General features: G+C 49.8%; 1 protein-coding gene across 2 annotated transcripts; it reads left to right on the top strand.

Annotated features, from left to right (window-relative positions):
* Window positions 1-18,344, top strand: KLHL25 (kelch like family member 25). Of its 2 annotated transcripts, XR_009278468.1 has the most exons (4): window positions 1-199; window positions 10,176-12,006; window positions 12,219-12,381; window positions 16,822-18,344. XR_009278468.1 is itself a non-coding variant. In XM_058847073.1 (3 exons), the coding sequence occupies exon 2, from the start codon at window positions 10,193-10,195 to the stop codon at window positions 11,960-11,962; it is 1,770 nt and encodes a 589-aa protein (XP_058703056.1). In that variant the 5' UTR covers window positions 17-199; window positions 10,176-10,192; the 3' UTR covers window positions 11,963-12,006; window positions 16,822-18,344. The 2 variants fall into 2 exon arrangements, 1 of the variants encoding a protein (XP_058703056.1); XM_058847073.1 differs by lacking the exon at window positions 12,219-12,381 and having other exon boundaries at window positions 17-199.
* Window positions 18,345-24,326: the final 5,982 nt, after the last annotated feature.

Genomic DNA, 24,326 nt, shown 5'->3' with positions numbered 1-24,326 from the left:
GGCCGGGCCCGCCCGGTGGGTACATTGTGCGCGGGGCCGGGGCCGCGCCGGGGCTGCTGCAGCCCTTCATCCTTGCATCCCTGCATCCCTGCATCCCTGCATCCCTGCATCCATCCCTGCATCCCTCCATCCCTGCATCCCTGACACCTGGCGCTGGGGGCTTCGCGGCTCACGGAGATTTCGGCTCGGCCAGGCGACGGTGAGTGTTTTCCCCCCAGATGTGGGTTCATGCGGCGCTGGCAGGCCCCCTCCGAGCAAGGGACTTGCTGGGGTTCGGAGCCGCGGGGACGGGGATGTGCCGGCCCCCTGCAGGAGGGACCAGGAGTGCCGCCCCCCGTACCGGCCGGGGGATTCGCTAGGGGCTTGGAGCATCGTGTTCCGTAGGCAGGAAGCGGCAGGGAAAGGTTTGGGGAGAGGAAGATCTTTTCACTTCTGAAGAAAAAAAAAAAAAAAAAAAAGAAATATTAAACCCCGGCTATTAATCACATGAATGTGAAAGCCAGGTGGTATTGCTTTTTGCTTTGTTTTTTTTTTTTCCCCCCTCTTTCGTCCTTATATATCTCTCTCAAAACTGCGCTCCAAGGGACACAACTTCCGTGGCCTCTGATGAAATCAGTTCGAACAAGCCTGTCTAGGGAAGTGAGCAGGTTCGTGTGAGTGATTGAGCTGAGCTGACAGAGGAGAAAAATGGTTCTTCCTCCTCTTGTCCTCACGAACCCCTTTGCATTTAAAAAAAGTTAACAGCCTCTTTGGTAGTTGGGTTTTCTGTATATATTTTTGTCTTTATTTGCTTTATCTCTCCGCTTGTAATTGTTGGGGTAGGGGGCTTAGACCAGCCAGACCTGCGCTTGGAAAATCTGCCCTGAGCCTTGCATAAGCAGACAGCTGAATGTTTCATACTGTTCCAGTGGAGAGTCCCAGCGTCGTGACTGCTCTGTTTTCCTTTCCTGGCAATCTCTGCGTGTGTTCTTTTGTGATCTGCTGGAGGGAATTCTTCAGCCAGGGTGCTGTGGGATTTTGTAGCCTTCCTCAAATGTACCTCTTCCTCTCCAGGACAGATCCAAAGCCATGAGGAAAAAACAAGCAGCCCCATAACCTTTATACTTTGACAGCTTCCCTTGTTTTTGCTTCTTCCTTCCTGCATCTTGTGACACTTGTTTTTATTGAAGTTACCTTAGGAGCAACCCGAGATGTGTAACACAGCCCATGTGTTCTGGTGGTGGCCAGCTGCTGCTGCTGGCTCAGCTGCTCTGGTGACAGTCTCCGTCCAGAGTTCTGAGCTCTTCTCTACTTTCTTGTCTCTGCCCCTGAGCTCTCCTGTATGTTCTTCTCCGTCCATCTCTCTAAGAGCCTGACTCCTTAATGCTATAGGACCCTTTCTGGAGCCTCTCTGTTTTCCTGGTCCTGTTTTCTGCTGCAAATCAAATCTTATCTGAAAACATATTTTGTCTCTTTTGTGTCTTTAACCCCAGCCATCTGCTCTGGCTTATCTTTGCGATAAGCCCAAGTAAAGCACTTGGGGAGGAGGCATAGGTGGAAGTCTGCTCTGCAACAGGAAGTGTGAGGTGGCACGAGCTTCTCAGAATTAAAGCAAAGTGAAAATTGCTGCAGAATTGCACTATAATGTGGACATGGGAGACTGTAAACAGCTTCAGCACCAAAGAACTTAAATTTTTCGTTCCTTTCTTGTTGATTTTCTCAAATATTTGAGGATTGTTATCTGAAGTCCTCCTGTCTCAGCATGTGTGCAGAGTGTGGTATCATGCTGTGTTTGGGGCAGGCACAAGTAATTCAAGCAGAGGGGTTGGCGTCTCAGATGTGCTTTTGCAGAGGAGTTAAGGCCAGTTGAAAATGGTTTGACTGAAGGACGAAGGCAAAAGGAATATCTGAAGGTGACAGCTTGGGGACAGATGACAAGATATTGCACAGCACATATTCCAAATGTGTTAAAATGAGCATGAGTCTGATCCATAAGATGGTTCTTCTGGCTCTGGAGGGAGTGCTGGACATGGTTTGGTATGGAGATAAGGTGTGTGTGCATATCTGTGCATATGCACATGTGAATTATGATAACATTTTTGTCCCTGTGGTGGTGACCAACCGTCCCCAAAGCCTGCAGGAGTTCAGATCCTTCTTAGCAGTCAGAGAGAAGGTTTTAGGCAATGTTTGATGAGTGAAACAGGAAGGGCAGGATGTGGCCATCTGTGGAGGTGGAAGAGGACAGGCAAAGTTGCGAGGTGGGATGGAAGTGGCAGCATTACAAAAGAGTGTTGAGCAGTGCCTTGGCTTGGGTGTGGAGCAGGACAGGCAGAGCTGGCCCAGGGTGTCCGTGGCTGCTCAGTGTGCTCAGGGACTGTGGAAGGGCCGGGCTGGGAGCTGTGTCAGCACTGGAACTGAGGGCTAGATTTACTCCCCACTTTCACAGACTGTAGTTGAATTGCAGGGAGTGTAGCTGGCATTGCTGAAAACAGTGGCTGCAGAGATGCTGGCTAGGAAACATTTTGCTGTAACGAGCCACCCCAGGCCCCCTGGCCTGACCTTTAACCACCATCAGATCGCTCTGTCTTTGCTTATCAGCTTTATATCCCCGCAGTGACTATTAGTATCACTCCAGCCAGAACAGACAGCTTTGTCTTTCCTCCATCATCTGAGCCTGGGAATGTTGCATGTCCCATAACCGCTGTCTACTTGCTGACCATTACGCTTTGCAAAGACTACCAGTTTTATATGATAGCCTGTCACATTGTGGCGAGGCAAATTTATTACTGTACCACACTGGCAATCACTCTGGTTTGTTTGCAGTGTGTGCAAGATGCCTGGGACAGCCTGGGCTGCTGCAGGGATGCCACAGTGGCACGGAATTTGCAAGCTGAGTGCTTGGTTTGATGCTGTGTGGGTACCAAAATGGAAAAATCAGAGGGTTTTTTGTTCCTTCTGTCCAAAGCCAGAGGGCAATAAGCAATGCCCTGTCTTGCAGCCCCAGACCCTTCAATGTCAGTGCTTTACAGTCCTGTTGGAAATGGATATCCCCCATGCCCAGCAGCATGAGGGGCTCATCCATTCAGGAGGCGTGAGGGCCTGCCATCTCCATGGCTCTGAACTCCAGCCAGAATTGCAAATGAGCAAACCAAACCTGGCAGTTGTTCTGTGATCTGCCTGGCAGGGGAGTGGGGGAGGCAAAACAAAACCCCAGCTTAACTGGCCAGGCCCAAAATTGAAATCCTGCCCCGACAGCAGGCAGGCAGACAGACCTGTTTGGTGTGAGCATCCGTGACAGGGCTTTTGGTCAGCCTGGCCACCGGAGCACTCAGCTCTGCCAGCCTCAGAACTGGGAGAGTGGGAGGATCTGAATAAGATCTCTGGAGTCAGCAGCTGCTGTGGTTATTCTGGCATTAATTTGACATATACCACATCTCATCTCCTAAACTCTCCCTGGGAAGTGGCATGTGGTTCCTCTGTGTTTGAAGTACCAAAGGCCTTTTGCCTTTGCACCACATTAGCAAGTTTGGCTTGCTTGAAAAGGATTTTATCCTGCCTAGATGGGGCTGGGGTAGGTACTGCAATCAAGTAGACCATTCCCATTCTGGAGCCTTTCCGGGTATAATTTGGAGGAGGGAATTGTGAACTCGCTTGCTTCTTCTGCAGCCCCCCATTCATTTTGCAAAGCGCCTGTGATTGATCTGGCAGAATGGGATGTATTCACAAGCAGAGCTGGAGGGCAGCAGGAAGGACAAAACCCCACCACAGCCTCTGAAATGAATCACAGGCTCTGAAAAGATCCGCTGGGGTTAAGGCATAGCAGTGAAAAGCTATTGTCTGGAGCCTGGACTGTGGCTAAAAGCATTATTTATCCCGATTTGGGTAGTGGTTGTAGGAGGGCGTGGTGTTCCCAGGAACAGCAAAGCCAGTGTGCTTAGTGGTGAACATGAACTTTATTTGATTGTGTCACAGGTAGCTCAGGAAGCTTTTTGGAGTATCTCAGCTGCAGAGTAGCAAAGCCAACACCTGATTTGCAAATAGAACTGCATAGGTTGCATGCAAAGAGGATTTCCTACAGGTATTTTTATTGTGATTGGAGCATGGTTGCCTTAGACTCAGATGAGTGCATGTCATAGATTTGAGACACTTCAGCCCCTTTTACCAGTGCTTTTGTGAGACAAAACAAGAATCTCACTAATTGGTTCAGCTTGGCAATAATGTTCTGATTTTCTATCAAGTAAGTGGCATTCAGTAGATTCTTGTGGTGGCTTTAGGCTCAGAGTGGAGCATGGGTTTAAAGGGAGGAATGGTGGGTGCTGCTGAGAATGGGATATGAGAATATGAGTGGGATATGAAACTCAGTCTGAGTTTCTGAGACTGAGTTTCAAATTGTTCAGATATGTATCCGGATCTTCTCCAGACAATCTGATTCCTGGAGCCTACAGAATTGGGCTTGGAAAACCTCCCAGTTTCTGTCTGAGCCAACAGAAGGAGCCTTTCACATGGTCTCTCTGTTTTCTGTCTAGGATGTACAGGCTAGACTAGGAAGTGAGAAAATAAGAAGAAATGATAAGGATTCCTCCCATTCTCAAAGGCTGGGGCAGGATCAGAAATTTTGCACTGGGGGGATGGAGTCAGTTGCCTTTCCTGTGTTTGCCTATTTGCAAATCTGGTAAAACATCAAGAGTTTGTCAGGAAGGACAAATCCAGAGTGATACCCTCTGATTCACAGCAGTTACGTTGTCTGAATTCCAGCCTGCGAAATCACAGTTGCATCTTTGCTGTGTTAGTCATCCTGAAGAGAACAGGAACAAATTTGGCTGAGACAGGCAAACCACTAAATTCACCAGGATTGCTGGAGATGAACCCAACCTGTTGGAGAGCAAAGTCTGCATGCAGGCATGTGGACAGAGCAGAGGGCATGCCTGGGAGATGATGTAGTGAAGGTCCTGTGCTGCCCACCTGGCAGCAGCCCAGGCTCCACACTCAACAAGTGTGGTGCTGCACTAAATGCCAGGTGCAATTTTAATTCCTTTCATGTCAAGCACTCTTGACAGAAGAGCATTATTAATATTGAGCATTTCAAGCAGCTCCAAGCTGTGTACCTGAAGGTCCACTGTGTTATGCAAGGACAGGAAAATCATCTGAAAACATCTTCCTTCCCCTTTCTTGTTTTTTATGTCTCTCCCCCACCATCCTTTCCTGTTTTCTTTTGGTTTTTTTCTGCTTTTGAAGCTCAAGCTGCCTCTGAGTACGTGAATGCCTGCATGTAACAGATCCCCTTTCTCAAACCTTTTGATGGTCTCCAGTGCTGGGAAATAGCATCTGAAACACAGCTGTATCTGGCTTTGTGTTTGACAGAGTGTTGTCTCACTGCTCATTTTCCCAAGCAGTTTTGTAAGGAGCTCTTCCCTGTGAAGACAACACAGGAGGTGACTTTTGTATTTCTACTTTGCTACTCTCTACACTAAAAAGGGAGAAGTTGGAGTCCATGAGAGCATTGGAAAGGTACAGATATTTGGGATGAGAGAGAGCACATTACTAATTAGTAGAGCACTGATCCCACCACTTTCAGGGAGAAGTTAAACTTTGACTGAATTCAAGACAGTGTTTCACCCCATAGGGTTGATACTGTGAGATGGAAAAAAAATAAAAGAGAAAATAAAATCTTATCCCTGCTGTCACTGTCCGTTTCAAGTGGGTCTGCTCTGATTTGGAAGGAGTGTCTCTATGCTGTAATGCAGCCCATGCATAGAGGGCCCATATGGCTTCTTGGGAATGAAACTGCTGCAGTGTGAGCAGCTTCATCCAGGTCTTCTGAGCTGAGCCAGCAAGGATCCTTACTGCTTATTTATTTACTTATTTACAGCTTTAAATAGTTCATGGTTGAGCGAGGCAAAAAAAAGTGTGTTCTGTTTGCTGCTTCTCTCATGGGCAAAACAAAGTGCCAGCTTTGGATCATGGGATTTGGGGTCTTTGTTGGTGTTTAGCCAACCTTTATGATCTTGGGAGAACATTTATAAACCCTGCAGTTTTGCCCTTCTAAGCAGAAGTGATTCTTGATCTCCTGAAGTCCCTCTGGGGAGCATATTGATCACTTTGAAATCTTGTCCTCTTGAAAGCAAGCAGGATCTCAGCTGGTGGTTCCCTGCAGGTAGTGAATGAAACTGGAGATTTGTGGAGAGCCCCTTGGTTTGAGATGGAGGGGGAACCCCAAGGCTGGTAAATGTAGTTCATGTATCAATAGCCTTTCTGAGCTGCCCTCTCATATGCAGTTCTCTTGTGACTGGGGACAGGGCCTGATACAGCTTCAGAGTATCTGTCTAAGAGGCACTTGGATTTTTCAAGAGGTGGTAGAGTGTCTCCTGAGGTTCTCCTAAAGGACCATTCCAGCAGGGCTCTGAAAGGGTGACCCTTCAGCCTGGGAGGGAAAGTCTTCTGCTGGGGTGTGCTCTGTAGGAAGCAAAAGGCACTTGGACAGGAGAGCCGCGGTTCTTCGTGTGGGGAGTTTGGCCAGCTCTGTGCTTTTGTTTTTCACCTTGTTCTCTTTTCAAGCTTTCTCCTGTCCAGAGAGACTGCTGGGGTGTTTTTTCTTCATGAGCTGAGATTTGAGGGGTCTTCTTTTCTTGAGCCAAATCCTTCCCTCTTTCAGGATTGCTGTCTGCCCTGTCTGGATGAGTGGAAGGATTTTCAAAGCAACCTTATCTTTCTCTGCTGGAAAAAACCCGTCTTTCCCATCCTGGCTGTACAAAGGCTGCAGACAGCCAGGGGAATACTGCAGCCAGCAGACAGCATTGGATAGCTGTCAAAAAGCTGATGCCCCTCTGCCCTCATCCATATGGAAGAAGGATTATTATCTGCCTCTGCGTGCAGTAAGATCTCTTTAAAAGGTTATGCAGTAGATACTTATTTTTTCAATAACTGCCTTTGAAAGGAAAAGAAACGAATGCAGCGTGGAGAAATTCAAGCCCCAGTTTGTTCAGGTCGTGCCTTCTGCTGTTCCCATTGACAGGGCTGTTCCAGCAACAGCTTCCTGCATGATGGAAGGTGCAGCTGGGAGCTCTGATAACCCCAGGCTCTCACAGAGCAGGTGGGAGCTTGGCAGGGGCCACTGACAGGTTGCTTTGTGTAAAATACTCCTCATTCAGAATGGTTCTGCTTTTTCTCTTTAGCTCAGTAGTTGGGTATGGGAGCAAGGAGTGTGGTAGGGACCAAATTGCGCTCTGCATGCGCCTGCTTCAGAGAAGTGCCCGTGTCACCGGTCCAGCCTGCTCATGGCTGCAATTAAACATGGCTTAAATCAAAGCACTTCTGTGCACGTGATGAAATTGTAGAAGACACTTTGCCTACAGGCTTCTGAGGTTTGTCAGCTGCTACATTTTGGGAGAAACCTGCCAGATGAAGTAGTTGCTGCCTGCAGTTTCTGTTTGTCTGATATGGGTGAGATGATGCCAATGTCTCTGAGACATACAGTGAGGGGAGTTTGTGAGGGGAAGGATTAGTGTCTGCCACTTCTCTGCTTGTGCCCAGCTATGGCAGGATCCAAGAAGGCCTCAGAAAAAGCTGCTTGGGTGCTGCTGAGAACCACAAGCAAGGCTTTCTGGTGAGATGGCTGCTCCCCAGAGTTCAGGGCTGCTTTAGTTTCAGTTTAATGGTCTATCTAGCCCTCCTTTCTGTGACCAGTGACACCCAGTGTCATAATCCCGCTCCAGGAGAGGCCAGGGGGCTGTAACTGTGGCCTCTTTAGCTTTCACAATTCCAGCTGCACTGGGGGTCTGTTGGTGCCTGTAGTGACAACATGATAGAAAGAGCAGTGCTGGGAACTGGACTGCAACCTGCCAATTTATTCCCTGGATATTTTTCAAGACGTATAGGATAGAAATATTATTTGCCTCCAAGTTCCCTGGGATAGATATTTGATGCTGGAACCCTGAGATTTAAAATATATGTGTGTGTGTGTGTGTGCACATGTGTGATATATATATGTGTCCTTGTGTATATGTATATATAAAAAATGGCTTTGCTGCAGCTTTTATTTAGACATTCCAATTTCTAAATGACCTGCTCCTTCCACTCAGAGTAGTTGCTTTTAATCTTAGTGTCAGAAAAATCATTGCTGCCTTCCTGCAGTCTCTGTGTTTGTTTCCATAGCTGTCTTATATAAATTGCTTCTTTTTTTGTGCATAAGCAAATCAAAGGTTAACACTGAATAGTTGACCTGAGCTGTGAGCAAAGAAAGCAGTAGCAGTGGCAGGGTTTCTGTGGATTCTGAGGTTGTAGGAATAGGAACCTAAATCAATAGCTTTTAGCAGACTCATAAATGTTTCATTTGTATTCCTTGCTTTGGCGTTGACATGGGAATCCATATAACCCGTTAAATTAGTGTTGTTCCTGCCGTGCTGGGTGAAGATGTTGGAAACATTTCCTTCAGATGCACTTCAAAGTGCTGTTCCATAATGGCATTTTCCTTCCTGTTTTGGAGCCTTGGTTGTGCACAGCCTCCAGCCACGAGCGAAATGAGCTTGTCAGCCTGTCAGCCTCTATCCCAGGCTGCAGGAGTTTGGGCCATGGACATGGCCATATCCCAGCCGATTACCCACGTCAGTGTTCCTGCTCCTGACTCGGGGGCAGAGCAGGACTTGTGGCTGCTTGGGCAAGCTGTTGTTTCTGCATGGAGAAGCACAGAGACTTTTCCCTGGACTGTGACACAGCCCTGAGGAACGAGTGAGGCCTTGAGAAGACAAACCTCAATAACTCTTGGCAGCGGGTGGGGAAGGAGCAGCATGCCCATAACTGTTTGTCTAATTCAGACTCTTTTGGAGGCACTGGAGAAGCAGGGGCAGGAAGCTCATCTGCAGAGCCTGAGTCAGGCAGCTTATCTGGCCATCTGCCTCCTCCTGAGGTCATCCACCCATGGAGTGTAGGAGGGTTGAGCAGCTCCAGGTCACTGCCAGGTCAAGGCTGTGACCTGCCGGCATCCTGGGAGCGCTGCGTCCTCTCTCTCAGCATTTTGTGGTTTCCTCCAAGACCCCAGTGCTGGCTGGGGAGTACAGGGCTCATCTGCAGACCTTGTGTTTGCAGGGTAGAAAGACCCCTGAGAAACCCCAGGAGCAGCAAATTAAAAAAAGCCCCATCCAACCAACATCAACAAAAAGAACCCATCTAAAATCCCTTCCACAACTGTCTTGTCGAAACAATTCAGTGACTGGAGTGAAGGTTGACCCCTTTTTGATTTTTTCAGGTTCATTTTTCAAACCTCAGGACAACTTCTGTATTAACTTCTATAAGAGAGGACTATGCGTGTGTATCTGCTTTAGTTACATGGGGAACAAAATACAGCTGGCTAAAGTATTTTGGAGTAAATGACATGGATTTTATCATCTAGGTAGTATTAATTTGATTAATCCAAAGGGGTTTTTTCTTCTACAGGGAGGGATTGGTATCAGGTAGCACTTAAGTGAAATAGTAGCTAATAAAAGCCTTGTGTTTGATTCTGCCTGTCTGCTAAAAAGCATAATTTATGTATTTCTTTTGTCTTATTCTGATGAGACTCTGTCCTGAAAAATGTTTCAGTCACATGAGGTGTCTGGTGAGTTTTATCATCAAAAAGTGCAACAAATGGGTTTGGTAAAATTGGTTCAAACTTTTGGCTTCTGCTGGCAATTAAATATTTTGTAAATAAAACCTGTAGCAGTTGCTTTTCCTAAACCTGCAATAATCTACTTGAAAATCAGAAGCCAAACTTGATTTCTGCTGAGCCAAGAACAGACCAGTGCCCTTTATCCTGGATAGTCTGCTCTCTCTGTGCTGTTTTCTAAGGAAAAATAACTTTTCTGTGGTTTGCCAATACCCTCTGGGGGCTGTTGAAACAATCTACCACCAAGTTTGGGGTTTGATTGCCTCACTTTGTTGCTCCTTTGTTGAAACCAAAGCAGAATTTCTCCCTTCACCCCACTGTGCCTTCCCACCCTGCTCAGCCTGAGTTAAATTTTTTGGAGGGTGTGAGGGTGCAGGAGGAGAGGGCTGTGCAAGCCAGGGTGCAGGAGCAGCCACGGGGCAGGAGCCACAGGAATGTCATCTTGTGCTCTGAGGTCCACTGGCAGTGTACCAGGGTTGGATAGCAAATTCACGTGTCCTCCATGCCTTGTATCAGTAAGGACAAGGGAGTAATGGTTTCCCTGTTTGTCTCCCTGCAGGCGAGAACTCTGCCACCATGTCCGTCAGCGTCCACGAGAACCGTAAATCCCGCACCAGCACCGGCTCCATGAACATCTTGCTTTTCCACAAGGCCTCCCACCCAGACTGCGTCTTGTCCCACCTGAACACCCTGCGGAAGCACTGCATGTTCACTGATGTCACCCTCTGGGCAGGGAACAGGTCCTTCCCGTGCCATCGAGCAGTGCTGGCTGCCTCCAGCAGGTACTTCGAGGCCATGTTCAGCAACGGCCTCCGGGAGAGCCTGGATGATGCTGTGAACTTCCATGACAGCCTCCACCCCGAGGTGCTGGAGCTGCTGTTGGATTTCGCTTACTCCTCTCGGATCATTATCAATGAGGAGAATGCCGAGTCCCTCCTGGAGGCTGGGGACATGCTGCAGTTCCATGACGTCCGAGATGCAGCGGCTGAGTTCCTGGAGAAGAATCTGTACCCTTCCAACTGCCTGGGCATGATGCTGCTCTCAGATGCTCATCAGTGCCGGCGGCTCTATGAGCTCTCCTGGAGGATGTGCCTGGTCAACTTTGAGACCGTTCACAAGAGTGAGGACTTCAACAACCTTTCCAAGGACACTTTGCTGGACCTCATCTCCAGTGATGAGCTGGAAATCGAGGATGAGGAAAAGGTCTTTAAGGCTGTCATGCAGTGGGTGAAATACGACCTGGATGAGCGGAAGGCTTATCTCCCAGAACTTCTGAGGAATGTTCGTCTGGCTTTGCTTCCTTCCGAATGCCTCAAGGAAGCCTTGGCTTGCGAGGACTTGATCATGGTGGATGAGAGGAACAAGCTTGTCCTGGATGAAGCTATTCAGTGCAAGAAGAAGATCCTCCAGAATGATGGGGTGGTCACCAGCCTCTGTGCCAGGCCTCGCAAAGCTGGGCACACCTTGCTGATCCTGGGGGGACAGACCTTCATGTGTGATAAGATCTACCAAGTGGATCAGAAAGCAAAGGAAATTATTCCCAAAGCAGACCTGCCGAGTCCACGGAAGGAGTTTAGTGCCTGTGCCATTGGCTGCAAAGTGTACATCACTGGAGGCAGAGGCTCAGAGAACGGGGTCTCCAAAGATGTTTGGGTTTATGACACCGTGCATGAGGAATGGTCCAAAGCCGCCCCAATGTTAATTGCTCGGTTTGGGCACGGCTCAGCCGAGTTGGAAAACTGCCTGTACGTGGTTGGTGGACACACTGCAGTAGCTGGAGTCTTCCCGGCCTCTCCTTCTGTTTCCTTGAAGCAAGTGGAGAAGTATGACCCCATATCCAACAAGTGGATGATGGTGGCTCCATTGAGAGATGGAGTGAGCAACGCTGCGGTGGTGAGCGCCAGGCTCAAGCTCTTTGTCTTCGGTGGGACCAGCATCCACCGAGACATGGTGTCCAAAGTCCAGTGCTACGATCCAGCTGAGAACCGATGGATGATCAAAGCCGAGTGCCCGCAGCCCTGGCGCTACACGGCGGCCGCTGTCCTGGGCAGCCAGATTTTCATCATGGGAGGAGACACAGAGTTCACGGCAGCCTCCGCCTACCGCTTCGACTGCGAGACGGACCAGTGGACGCGCATCGGGGACATGACGGCCAAGCGCATGTCCTGCCACGCCCTGGCCTCGGGGAATAAACTCTATGTGGTCGGAGGTTACTTTGGCACTCAGAGGTGCAAAACGCTGGACTGCTATGACCCTATGTCAGACACGTGGAACTGTATCACCACAGTGCCTTACTCGCTCATCCCCACAGCTTTTGTCAGCACCTGGAAGCACTTGCCCTCGTGAGGAGGAGCAGGGCTTGGGGGCTTGTTTCCAGGAGGTCAATGAAGGTAAGGGTCTCCTCCTCTTAAATTAAAAATTACCATCTTGCCTCAATTGTATCTCCACACACCTTGCTGAAGCCACAGGTTCCAAGTTGCTCATGAGGCTATTTCGTGGGAAGGGAACATTTAAAAGTGGGATGCAGAGCCAGGAAAGAATAACCAGCTCTGCAGTGCTCTTGTGTAAGTCTAGGTAGTTCCAAAGGTTCTCATATTTCCAGATGATCCTCCCAGTATCTTAAGAGATACATCTACATAGATGGTTGGGGCTCCTCTCCCTCTGCTCCAGGGTACTTGGATGTGCCAGCGTCACCCTTCTGTGGGTGGGTAAGCAGATGTGTCCACACCTGCTCTCACCATGGAATACACCCTGTTCCCATGCAGGTGAGGGAGTTAAAGTTCCTAAAAACACTGGTATGTGACTCCTGGGAGATACCAGGGCAACAAGTGCTTTGGAATGTCTCAATAGTTTGATATTTTTGCTGATTTTCTGGTTGATAGGTTTAGAACTGATGAATATGTTGGCAAGTGACCCTTGGAATGCCAGCAAATCCTGGTTCTCTTTTTATGCTCTGTATTTACATTTCAGTGGGTAGCAGAAGCAAAAGCGCAGAAGCCAGGGTGCATTTGATGGTCTTGGTGTTTATTTATCATCCAAACTGTTGCTTGTTAAATCAGAACTTCTGAGACTTCTGTGTCAGACCTGAGTGGGAGGGAAGAGGTTTTGTAACCAGAAGAAGAATGTGTTTATCAGTGTTTTGGGTTGTGTGAGAATAAGAAAGTTGGAAACCCATGATGTCGTGTCTCATTCTGGCGCTCCGGTTTTCTCTTGCTCAGGGAAGGTGCTACTGCAGTGCCCCTGGGACAGGGTTTCTGGTTCCTCCTCTCTTCTCCCCAGTGGGCTCTTTGGGTGCCATTCTGGTTGTCAGTGTGGCTCCACAGGGCTTTGCATGTCCTCACTGACCTGTGCTGAGATGCAGCTGGCCTGAGCAGAGGCCTGAGCTCTGGCAGAGCTCAGAAACTCTTCTCATCTTGCATTGTGAAAGCAGATGGTGATACAGACAGCACTTGGATAGCATCATCTTCCCAGGAAGTCAGTAACACCTCTGCTAGCTCAGTGTGCAGGTTCCTTAGTGCCAGCAGCACACACAGCCCTGCTTTGGTGGTTGCAGCCTGCATTCCAGCCAGCTGAAGGAGCTGGGAAACCCTCACATATGGATGTGGGATTGACAAGCTTCACTTACAGTTTTATTTGGAAAGTGGGGACTGTGGGGAGGGAAATTCTTCCACAGACTCATCAAAATCCACTTCACTTAATACAGGGAAGAAAGAATGCTGCCCAAACCCTCTAACTCTCACTTCCCTGCTTTCCACTTGGCGTGGTTGGTGTGCCAGTGTGTGAAATTGCTGGTACCTCCCAGTGATGATCTTTTTTGATGCCAGGTGGGAAGCAGGGAGGAGTTCCTGGCACCTCAACCAGGCATTAGCCCAGCGTGTCCACCTGCTTTTCTCAGGTGGGAACATCACCCAGGGCATTACGCTGGCCTTTGTGAAACACCTGGTTTTAACATGGGTTGGACCACCATGAGGGCAGGGCAAGAGTGGGTTAAAATGAGACCTTAAAGTGTTCCCAATACTGGATGATAATGGCCTTTCCAAATTCTCCTCCTCAGGCGTTGCCTAGCATCTGTCACAGTGGCTCAGTAATCTAATTAAATGTCACTCGGCTATTAAATATTGCAGCAAAGACTGTGAGGACTCCATCATTTTCAGCTCAGGTCAATGGGGCCTCTCTTTAAGAGCCATCCTAGAGCTGACAATTAATTTTCTCTGGTAGCAGATGTGTCTGAATATTAAAGCTCAACACCAGCCACATGGCTGGGAGTAGGAATAGGGGGTAGCTTGAGATGGGAGTCGATTCCTCAGCCACTGAATTAAAATAGTCTTCAAAGTCACAGTTATTATTTTCCTCTCCTACCTTTTTCCCTCTGTACTGTATTTGGGTTGTTCAAACCTAATAAATAGCTTTGTGGGAGTTCCATTGATACTTCTTTCCCTCCTGTAATCAGGAGCCTGACACAAGCACAGAAAACTAGGAACTGCAAATAAAACTGGTGAAAAGTCACTGTGTGAGGGTTTTATGTGCTTTTTTGGCTCTGTCTCCAGTCTTTGGTTAAAAGCTATTTAAAATACATGCAAGCTCTTGCCAGAAAGAATGTCTGTCCATGTGATTTTTCTAGAGTGAGTTGTTGGTTTTTTGAAATAAGTGATTGTTACGGCCTCAGCCACTGTGGCAGCTCCATACATAAAGCTCCGAGATGGGTGAGTGAATGTCCCTGATGTGCACATGCTGCCCACGCTGCAGCAGCCATGTCCCATGTGCCTGCCTTGACTATCCTGGCTGTGCAAAAACTGGGCTTGGGAACTGGGGTAACTGGCTGTAGGATTCTGTAACTATGATCCAGCTCACCCCATTGTCCTATTGCAGGTCTGGCCAAGGGGTTTTCTGGTTTGCAGCTCCCACCATGGAAGGTCTCTGCTCAAACACCTGATTTAGTCCTTAAGGGATCCTTCTTCAAGTAGGGATGCCCAGAAGGCAGGCTGGCCAGCACCTGCCCAGGTTCCTATGGAACTGCCTCCCCTCTCCTGGAAGAACTCAGGAGCGACCACCCCTCAGAGCAGAGCAAGGTGGGCTGGTGGGGAGAGGCCTGGGCAATCACATGTCAGGAGACAGTACTTTGTACTCGTGCAAAAAACAACCTCCCGCCTATAAACTGGTCCCTGAAAACCAAATAGTCTGTCCTTGACAAATGTTGATCATAAACCACCCAGCCTGCTTTTCATATAAAGCATAAAACTGATCAGCTGGAAATGTTTCCTCGAGGGCATGGCCTTCGCCCTTCCCAGACAGAGCAGGGGCACCTCTCAGCAGAGGTCCCAGCCCTGCTGCCAAGGAGGCCGTGTGACATTAATTTAGTGCTTATTGCCCACAGTTAATTCCAGGGATCAAGTGTGATTAGCAATATGAAACGTGAAAGCCTCATCCCCTCCCACCCGTGGTGGTGGAGCCACAGAGAGGCAAAACAAGACAAATGAGCACTGGGCTAGTAAAGACCTGGTGTTGATGAAGACAAGTAGAGCCCAGCCTGGGGAGGGTGGTGGGTGATTTGTCACAGCCCTGTGCAGAGACAGTTGATGGGGACAACTCAGCCCCTCCCCAGAGGTACTACAGGCAGCACCAGGAACAGGTTCTCCAAGCTGCCTGTCTCCACATTAAAGTGGCTTCTCCAGACTGTCCTGTGTGACACTCTCATTTTCACAGGGCAGAGTCACAGATGGGGGTGGGATGGTCACTGCAGATTGCATAGTCCAGCCAGGGAAGGTGAATTGTAAAGGGGAGTCACTGCATCCCTCTGTGCTGCCTCCTGAGCCTCAAAGGCTCTCCTGGAGTGATGTTGGAATTCCCTTCTCCAAATGGGACAGCCCAAGCTGTGTGGCATCAAGGAGACAGGGGTTCCCTTGCCCAGAGGTTCCTAATCAGGTGCTTTATAGCTCCTACAGGACCCTCCTCACAGTCTTTGCTGTAGGGAGCAGAGGCTGGTGGCTGGGCACTGCTCAGGCACTGATTCCTGGGACACATCCAGAAGCTCAGAGTTGATTTTGTGGCTTCCACTGGAGCCCTTTGGTGCTCTTAGCTCCTGTGAGGGCTGTGGGTGGCACCAGCAGCTGGTACCTGCCTTTGGGTGGGCGCTGAGTGACTGAGACTGAAGGTTTTTGAGGCTGTTCTAGCACCTGAAATCTGAACTTTAGCCCCAGAGTTCCTGCAAAGATTGAAGCTGCATGCCAGGCCCTGAGCTGTATTCCAATACCACACTCACACCAGGAACTGGGTCAGTTCCATGGCTTTTCCTGGTTATTACATTACAGTTTAGATAACAAGCCTTTTGCAAAGACACTTTCACAGCTGCCCAGTGTGGCTCCCTTCCACGTGGAGCGGGGCTTTCACCTTGCAGCATTCTCAGCTCTGACCACAGAGCCCTGCTCACAGAAAGGCACCTTCCCCTCCCCAAGACCTGTGTACCTGCAAAGAGCAGCCTGGAAAAACCTCAGGATAATCTCCTGGCTCCTAGAGGCTGCTGCTCACCTGCATGCTGCTGGGGTGGGTGGTGGCTTGCAACCTGCTGGAATTCCTGGAACCGTCACAGCTGGTTTCTCCCGGTGGCTCCTAGGGAAACCCATTTGCATGTGTATAATAGCCAGGCTGGATAAACAGGGATTGCAGTTTTTCTGCCTCTGCTTCTCTTTCCAAGTGGCTGGTTGTCTCTGAAGCCAGTTTATCAGGCACTGTTGGAAGGGAGTGGCAGGCCTGGGGAGGAAAGTCGATGAAAATCAGGCTTTTCCTAACCCTGGGCAGATGGAAACATGTGCAGTCTGAGCTTAGAACTTGGCCCCAGACTGTATTAATCAACCCCTTGGAAATGTCAGTGATACGGATGTTTTTGGAGGAACCTGTGGAAAAAGAGAAAAAGGGTCTTTTTGTTTTGTCCCAGTTTTTGGGCCCTCTTCCCTGCTCTAAAAAAAAAGAGTGAGAACTTTTCCCTCAATTTTTTATTCCCTTGTCATGTTCACCAAAGTTTGCTACCTGGCTCTGAGCCCTCCCCAGGTGAAGACCCTCTCTCCTGTCCTGCACAAGCAAAGGACTCCCCAGCTCCTAAAGAAACCAGCTGCTTTCCACTGCATGGGTGTGGGTTACTCCAGTGAGTGCCCTGTGTGGGCTGAGCTGAGCATCACACCAGTTAATGAGCTTTCTGTTTCCTTCCCCAGATGCCAGAGTCACATCCATGTCCCCTCTCTTGCGGCTGGAGCCGACACCGTGACCGAGAGCCTCCTGTCCTCCCTCACGGGACTCCGAGGCAACTTCCACATCCCTTCCTGACACCAGGAGTGGGAGGCACAGCTGGGACCCCACTGCAAACACATGCCAGGGGTCACCAAGGGCTACCCAGCCCCACCACTGGTCACTGGCCACCATGCAGGGATGGCAAGGAGATGAGAGCACTGCCTTGCCAGGCTGGGCACACGGATGGCTTGTGGACTCCTCTGGACCAACAGGGCTGGGGAGATGGAGGCTGCATCCCTCAGCAAACATGGCTGGATAGCCCTTTTTGTTACTCAGGGGGGTTAAGAGATATTAATATGTTTTTCTCTAAGGCGGTGAACTTGCCATTGGCAGTGCTTGCTGCTTGGGTGACTTGGAAGTGTTTGTTAAAGGGAACAAGGTTAGAGCACCTGGCTCTCCCCATCCTCTGGCCATTTCATGGAAGCAATGGCTATTCAAATATTAAAGCATAGGAGGTTGGGATGGCTGCCAGCAGCACCAGGTACCATGATAAAACAGGGCAATTGCCTTTTGGTTTGTACTTAGGGCCTTTTAAGCTTTTTCCCCCCGTTTTGTTGCTGCTGTGGTTTGGTCAGAGCTCAGGTAGCTCCCCACACACAGCTGCTGGGAAGAGCACGGGGCTCTGTTTGTGTGCCAAGGCAGCACCACTGCAGAGATACTCCCCAGATAAAGCCCACTGCATGCTCAGAGCCAGTCTGCTGAGCTTCCCTGCGCGTGGGTGAGGCTCTCATTAGCAAAGGAGCAGAAAAAGGGGTGCAGTGGGGAACACTCTTGCCTTGGGAAGGGGCACCTTGGCTCCAGCAAAGGCTCGGAGGGACAGCAAGAGGATTAAGGTAGCATTGCAAGGTGGGCTGGGGCGGGATCCCCCTACTTCCTGCTGCACCTAACATCCTGGCTTCCCCTTGGGGAGATGTGAGCATTTCTGACTGCATGCTGCCTGCCAGCAGGTGGGCTGAGGCTGCCCCAGGTTACCCACACACACTGGCTGCCAACTGTGTTTGGGATTATGCATCCAAGAGCTGTCAGCCCGAGCCATTCCTCATTTTGCTGGGGAGGAAGGCACGTGGATTTTGGCTGTCAGTACGGGGATGCAGCTCTGACTGGCCTCTCTGGGGCTGGCTGCTGCCGAGCACTGGTCCTGCACTGTCCCAGCATCCTGCTTCCCTGCACAGCAGATCTGCAGATTCTCCAGGCCCGCCTCTTGCCCCTGGATGAGGCTGGGCTGTAGCCTGGCCAGCTGAATGATGCAATGCCATGAAAAGCCTTGACACAGCTTCAAACAGCAAAGGTCTTTTTGGAGCAGCAAGTGCCCGTGGCTGCCGGGAAAGGCACACGTTCTGCACAGCCGGTCTGCGATGCGCTGGATGACGTTTATTTACATCTTCTAGGTTTTTTTTGGTTTTTTTTTTTCCCTTCAGCTGCTTGTGAACTTCAATAAAAATGATGATCTGGGAAACTGTTTGTGTGTTTTTCACAGGAGTCTTCATTCTTAAGTAAGTTGGATTTAGGTCTAATAACAGGGCCGAGGACTAATAACAGGGTTGGCACTCTGTGGGGTGGTTCACAAACAGCCTCCAAAGCAACCAGCCTAGCTGTAATTATTATTGCTTCAGTGCTTGGGAAACTGAGGCACAGTGTCAAGTGTCTTGTCCAAGGTTAATAGTAGATCTGGGAATAAAGTCCAGAGCTCCTCATGTCCTGAGGACATCATGTGGCTCTCTATCCCACAGCTGTTCTCAGCTTGTCCGGACCATGATTTCAGGAGAACTCGCAAGTCTGCAGTGCTAATAACACCTGCCAAATAGGTTGAGGGGCCCAACACAGAGACAGCCCTATTCCTGCAGGGAAAGCCAGTAATTTCCAAGGAAGACAAGAATTCATGCTTCTGTTTTCCTTATTTGCCTTCTCTTGGCTGCTGCAGCTCCCAAGAAAGGGGCCTATTGACAGGAGAGATGGGCTTTCCAGCTGGAGCTCCTCTCCACGCTTTTCTTCCATGTGCATCTCTCCCTGTCCCAGAGGAACTCCCAGAGGCACAAGGAGATCCAGCCCTGCTCTGGGAACGCTCTGGGAGGGTTTTCCCTCCCTATAGGACCAGCAGCTCCAGCTGTGCTGAGGGCTGGGACTGTGGGAGCATTGCTCAGAGCAGAGAATTGGCACCAGGCAAATTTGTATTTGTCTCCTCCTCTTGTAGCAGGGGCTTTGGGCTTGGGAAGCAAAACTTCCTATGGGTGTTATACAGGGTCTCAAAGGGATTTGGAGCCTGAATTCCTAAGCTGCAAAGGAGACAGGGAATCTGTCCCCTTGTCTGCAGGAGCTGGGTGGGCAGCAGCATTAGCTGACGTGAGCTGGGTAGATATGAGTGTAAGGCTCCATAGAAAAAGCTCATTAAAGACCCCTTTGGGAAACCAATTCAGGGTAGAAATTACTGTTTGATGAGCAGGAGAGGGGGAGAAAAGAGGAGGGGGGGATGTGAATGAAATCCCCTATAGTTTTGTTGATTCAGGTTTTATGTGGGACTCTGGGACATTAAATAGCAGCTGGGGAGGCTTTGCAATAGGCTTGCTTTGATATGAGCCATGCAGAGACCTGCTCTTTTGTATTTATTCTGGAGCTTGCCTGAGAGACAATTCAAAAGCAATCAGCAGCTGCTGTGACAGCAGCGACCTGTTGCTATGGAATTAAGTATAATGAGAAATACAAAGGTTTCTTGGTTAGCAGCAACAGAATAAGAGGGGATCAGGAGATAGAAGTGGATGTAACAGAAAAAAGCTACAGCCAGAGTGGGGCTGGCATTTAAATGGGAGGTACAGGGGTAGAAATGTAAATGTGATTTGTTTTCCTTTTTTAAAAGAGCTTTTTTGCCATCTCAGCAGGTCAGGCTCAGCTTTGTCTGGGAGTGAGCACTTGGGAAAGAGTCCTGTCTGGTGGTGTTACTGGAGTTGTGTGTTCCCAGGCTCCCGGGAAACAAGCCCACACTCTACAGCCAGCCCTCGCTGTGGGGTGTCAGGAGCTCAGACATCTTCCCATGAAGTGCCAGGAGCTGGACATGGAGATCCCTGGAGGAGCAGGATGCTCATCCCACACCTCCCTTTTTTTGCAGGGCCCAATCCTATGGGAGAGCTGGGGCAGAGCTCCTTTCCACCTCCGCCCTGGGCCTGGCTGGAGCCTGCCCATGAGCTCTCTCCACCTCAGTAACAGGGTGCTTCTCACTCCAAAAAACACTTGGGAGGAGAGTGCAGGGAGATGCTCGGCGGTGGAACCAGCTAGCTGGCATGATCAGATCTCCATCCCCAGGGCCTGAGTATGCTGAGCATCCCTAGATGCAAAAAGCTGACACTCCTATGTCTTTAAATGAAACTCATAGTGCCTTACTGGGTTTTAAATATGCATTTTCCCAGCCTGACCCCAGCTGCCCTTGAAATAATACTGCTTTGCAGTGAAGCCCCGCAGGGAATTATAATCTGAGCCCACTCCCTTTGTCATGAGAGTCAATTAAAAGCAGAGTAGCTGGTGATTTAATAGCTCTGGTGTCTGAGGGATCCCCACATCCATCCAGAGGCCGACTGGCATTTAAACACATAATAGAAGAAGAGGAGCACTTTTTTCCAGCTATCCAACATGCTTTCAAATTCATCCAGCACACTAACTCCTCATGTCCGGGGCTTGTCATCTTCTCCTGCACATGAATTAATGCTCCAGCATTGCACATTCTCCTTGCAATATATCCCACGTGAATTGTTTTCCTGTTTCCCCTTGCACCTTTTCCCTTGGGGTAAACCAAACAGGTTTTAATCTCTGAAGATGGCCCAGCCTCACAAAACACCATGCGTGGAAATGCTGCTCCATAAGCAGTATTTGAGTTAACCTTGCAAGGGCAGGAGAAAACCTTTGCCCCCAGCTCCCCACAACCACCTGGGAATTTAAAGATTTAAAGATCGGGGCCTGATCCCTCTTGCTGCAGTGCAGAGCAGGAGCCCATGCTGGGAGCCAGCAGCAGGCACTCCTGATGGGAATGAATAGCCAAGGCTGAGCTCATTTGTTCTTCCTTCCTCACCGTCTCTCTTTTCTTTCCATTTCACCACCTCCTTATTTAACTCCCCCGGCTGTTGTGCAGAACCATCACCCTGTTTTGCAGCACTGTGACCTACTTTGCCGCAACGTCCCGACTTCCTCACTGAAATTGCGAGCTCGGAGCCCACCCAATCTATTCAGTGTTTCTCAGCTGAATAACAGATCCAATTAGGTGGAAAAAGCCTGGCTTCCATGCTGTCAGTGCCTGGACATCTCTCTTCCCGCTCCCCAGCACACGCTGCACCCCTGAGGCCCGCAGCTCACAGACTCTACGTTTGTGTGTCCCCCGCCAAATGGAGTTGGGGAAAGGGTTCAAGAAGATTGATCCTGGTTACTCAACCTGTCCTTTCATTCTTCCTGACAGTCTCTGAGGACTAACAGAGCTCAGGAATCAAGTAATTTGTGGGTTTTCAGTTCTGTCTCTCTTGGGAAGGTCTCCTTTCCCGGCAGAGGCTGCTGAGAACAGTCCACGACCAGGCCAGGGTGGCACAACTTGTGCTTTTGAAGAAGCACAGCCAGAATGATTTTATCACTGACAGAAAGACCTGTCTCTCACTCCTGGCATCATATCTATCCCCAGTCCTGTGGGTTTATCCCAAGCAAACACTTTAATTCTGCCCTTTACTGCTGCCATCACTCTTCTCCACCACAGCAGGGCTCCTTCTCCCTATTGCCCCAGCAGGCAGCCAGTCCCCAGGACACCGGCTCCACTCCATCGTGGGGGATAGCTGCTTGTTAAAAGGGATGAGTAGAAACCAAAGAAGGAGAAAAAAAGCCTAAGGGCCACCATGAAAAGCCCTTTTGGTTTCCACCTTCCCAGGCTGGGTGGGATGGACAGCCTGAGGCCAGCCCAGCAGCACTGGGGCCCACTTGGCAGGTGCCGGGAGGAGGGTAAACAGCCTTCCCTCCATTTCTGGGTCATGTCTGGAGGAATTACACACGCACACACAAAGAGGAGCTGCTTCCCCATGGCTGCTTCCCCACGGCTGCTTCCCCATGGCTGCTTCCCAGCACCCAGCGGAGCTCCCGCTGCCTCCCGGCCCCTCGGCCCACGCTGCCGCCCTGCCGGGATCACGGCTGCCCCCGGCCTTCCCACAGGGTTTTGCTAATGACTCACCGCTCCTGCTCGGCTCTAATTAGGCTCCTGTCTAATTAGGCTCACTGGAAAGATGCGGCTGGTGAGAAGCAGCCCTTTGGTGAAAGGAAAGGGGGAAGAAAGAGCATCTGGAGACGCCGGAGGGAGGGACGGCAGGCTGTGGTAAGGGGTCGGGGGATTGGGAATTGCCAGCTGAGCGGCATCTGTGCGAGGGATGGACCATAGAGGGAGGAGAGCAAAGGGACTGAAAACAATGTGCTGACATTCAGAGGAGTTCCAGCATGCAGGGAGACTGGGGCTGGGGGGGCCCATGCTGAACCTGCACCCTTGGCCATCCTAAAAGAGGCAGGAGAGCAGGCTCTGGAGCAAAGCCTGGTTTGGGGGCGATTCAAGAGATGTGAAGGCAGCTTTAGGGGAGACACAAGGGACACCCACTGTCTGCCTATCCCTGTGAGAGCTGGGGGTGCTCATATCAGTTGCTAGTGTCAAATACTATTTTCCACTTAATTTTTACATGGTTCAACCTCCTAAAAATCAAGGCATTTACCATATTTAACATTCCTGTAGCAAATTAACAAGCCCCAGGTGCCTTCAATGGCAAGGATAAGTCATTCCTTTACCACTCACCTTGTATCTGATCACAAGGCATCTCACTCACTCACTGCACTAATTAGGGTTTTGCCTTTCCTTCTCTTAATAAACCCTCCTTGAATGAGTGGCCTGTCTGCAAGCCCCAGCCCAGCTTGCACCTGTGTCCTCCAGACCTCCAGTTTCTCTCCCTGAAGGCAGTGCCAGGACTGAACCTGGCAAGGGCAGAGAAGGGGAAATGCAGACAATGCAAATGTTGAAGGTATCACTAAACTGTATTTCCAAAGAGCCTCTCCTGTGCCTGGAAATGCTCCTTTAGAGGCTCACCCCATTCTAAGGATCCTGTGTCACCCCTTTTAGGTCAATCTGCCAGTAAAAATCCAACCACATCCAACAAAGCCACAGAGATATTTTTCTCTGACTTCAGAAGCCAAGGAAAGGCTGGGCAAGAAAGCTGGGATGCTCAGAACCTCATCACTCTTTCTTGGGACCATCGAAATTGATTGATCCCTGTGGTCTGGAGAGAACATCCATTTCATTGTCTTAGCTGTGCCCTAATGGCTCAGAGCATGGAAATTGTGAGCATATGAAATTGTGGAAAGCTGGTTAAGGATAGTCAGATTAATATATGGAGGTGTCCTGGAGCAGCAGGGCCCTTTGTTTCCTCCTCTGACAGAGGCAATTTGTGTTGCCTGCCCAGGCTTTCCCCTGGCCAACGCAAACAGGGGGGTTAGGAGTGCACTGTGCAGGACCAGAGAAGCTCAGAGTGCCTGGTTTGCTCTGCAACCCAGCCTTTCCCTGGCACAGTTCAGAAAGGATTTGCTTTTCTCCATGTGGTTTGTCATCAGTAAATGTGCTGTCCAATCTCCCGTGACCAATGCCTGTTGTATCAGAGCAGCATCTCCCGTTCCCAGCAGCTGCAGCAGCTGTTGTTTTACTGCAGCCATGCAAAGGCTGGGGGTGCCCCAAGGGGTGCTTTTCTCAGGAATCCAGGTTGCAGAGCCAAGAGGGGCCACGGGAAAACGTGCTTTTTAAAAGCCATACCCAGGAGCCGACAGTTTGGGTGAAGGCTTTTATTCAACTTCAGTAAATAGGTGAGCTGGGATGCCTGGGAACGCAAATAAAACCAGGACTACTGAGCAGCCGTCGAGATAAACCAACTCTTTCATCTCCTGTCTCACACTCAGGGGTTGCCTGTCTTGGAGCAAGTGCTGCGTGACAGGGTGTAGGTGCAGGTACATTGACGTGACTCAGGCTCTCAGAACAGCATGTGCAACACAGCTGAGAGGAGGGGAAAATACCAGGCAGCGAGTGCACTGCTGCCTAACGGGGGCTGGCATTCCCTGAAGCCTGCTGAGGAACAACACAACACCCCAAGCAGCTGACAGCCCAAAGCTTTGATCAATACTCGATTCTTGGGGCTGTCTTGTGCCAGGTCAGGAGCTGATGCTCATTGTGGGTCTCTTCCAACTCAGGATATTCTGATTCTATGAATACATATCTGATTCTCCTCAAGCAATCCTTTCTCCTTCCCAATCATACCTTTGCAAACAAGTGGAATAACAAATGGAAATGAAGCAATTCCTCTGCCTCAAAATCAATACACAGGGGGTGAAGGGTGCAGGTCTCCTGCTTCTTCTGCCTGGGGAGAGGATGCTGGAGTCCTGTGCAGGA

The sequence above is a fragment of the Poecile atricapillus genome, chromosome 11 (genome assembly GCF_030490865.1).
Source record: "Poecile atricapillus isolate bPoeAtr1 chromosome 11, bPoeAtr1.hap1, whole genome shotgun sequence".
NCBI lineage: Eukaryota > Metazoa > Chordata > Aves > Passeriformes > Paridae > Poecile > Poecile atricapillus.
Note: the sequence above shows the minus strand (reverse complement) of the source record. Positions and strands in the feature narration are given on the sequence as shown.

Coding starts and splice junctions, on each gene's coding strand:
- KLHL25 (XM_058847073.1), top strand. CDS start 10,193: ATGTCCGTCAGCGTCCACGAGAACCGTAAATCCCGCACCAGCACCGGC.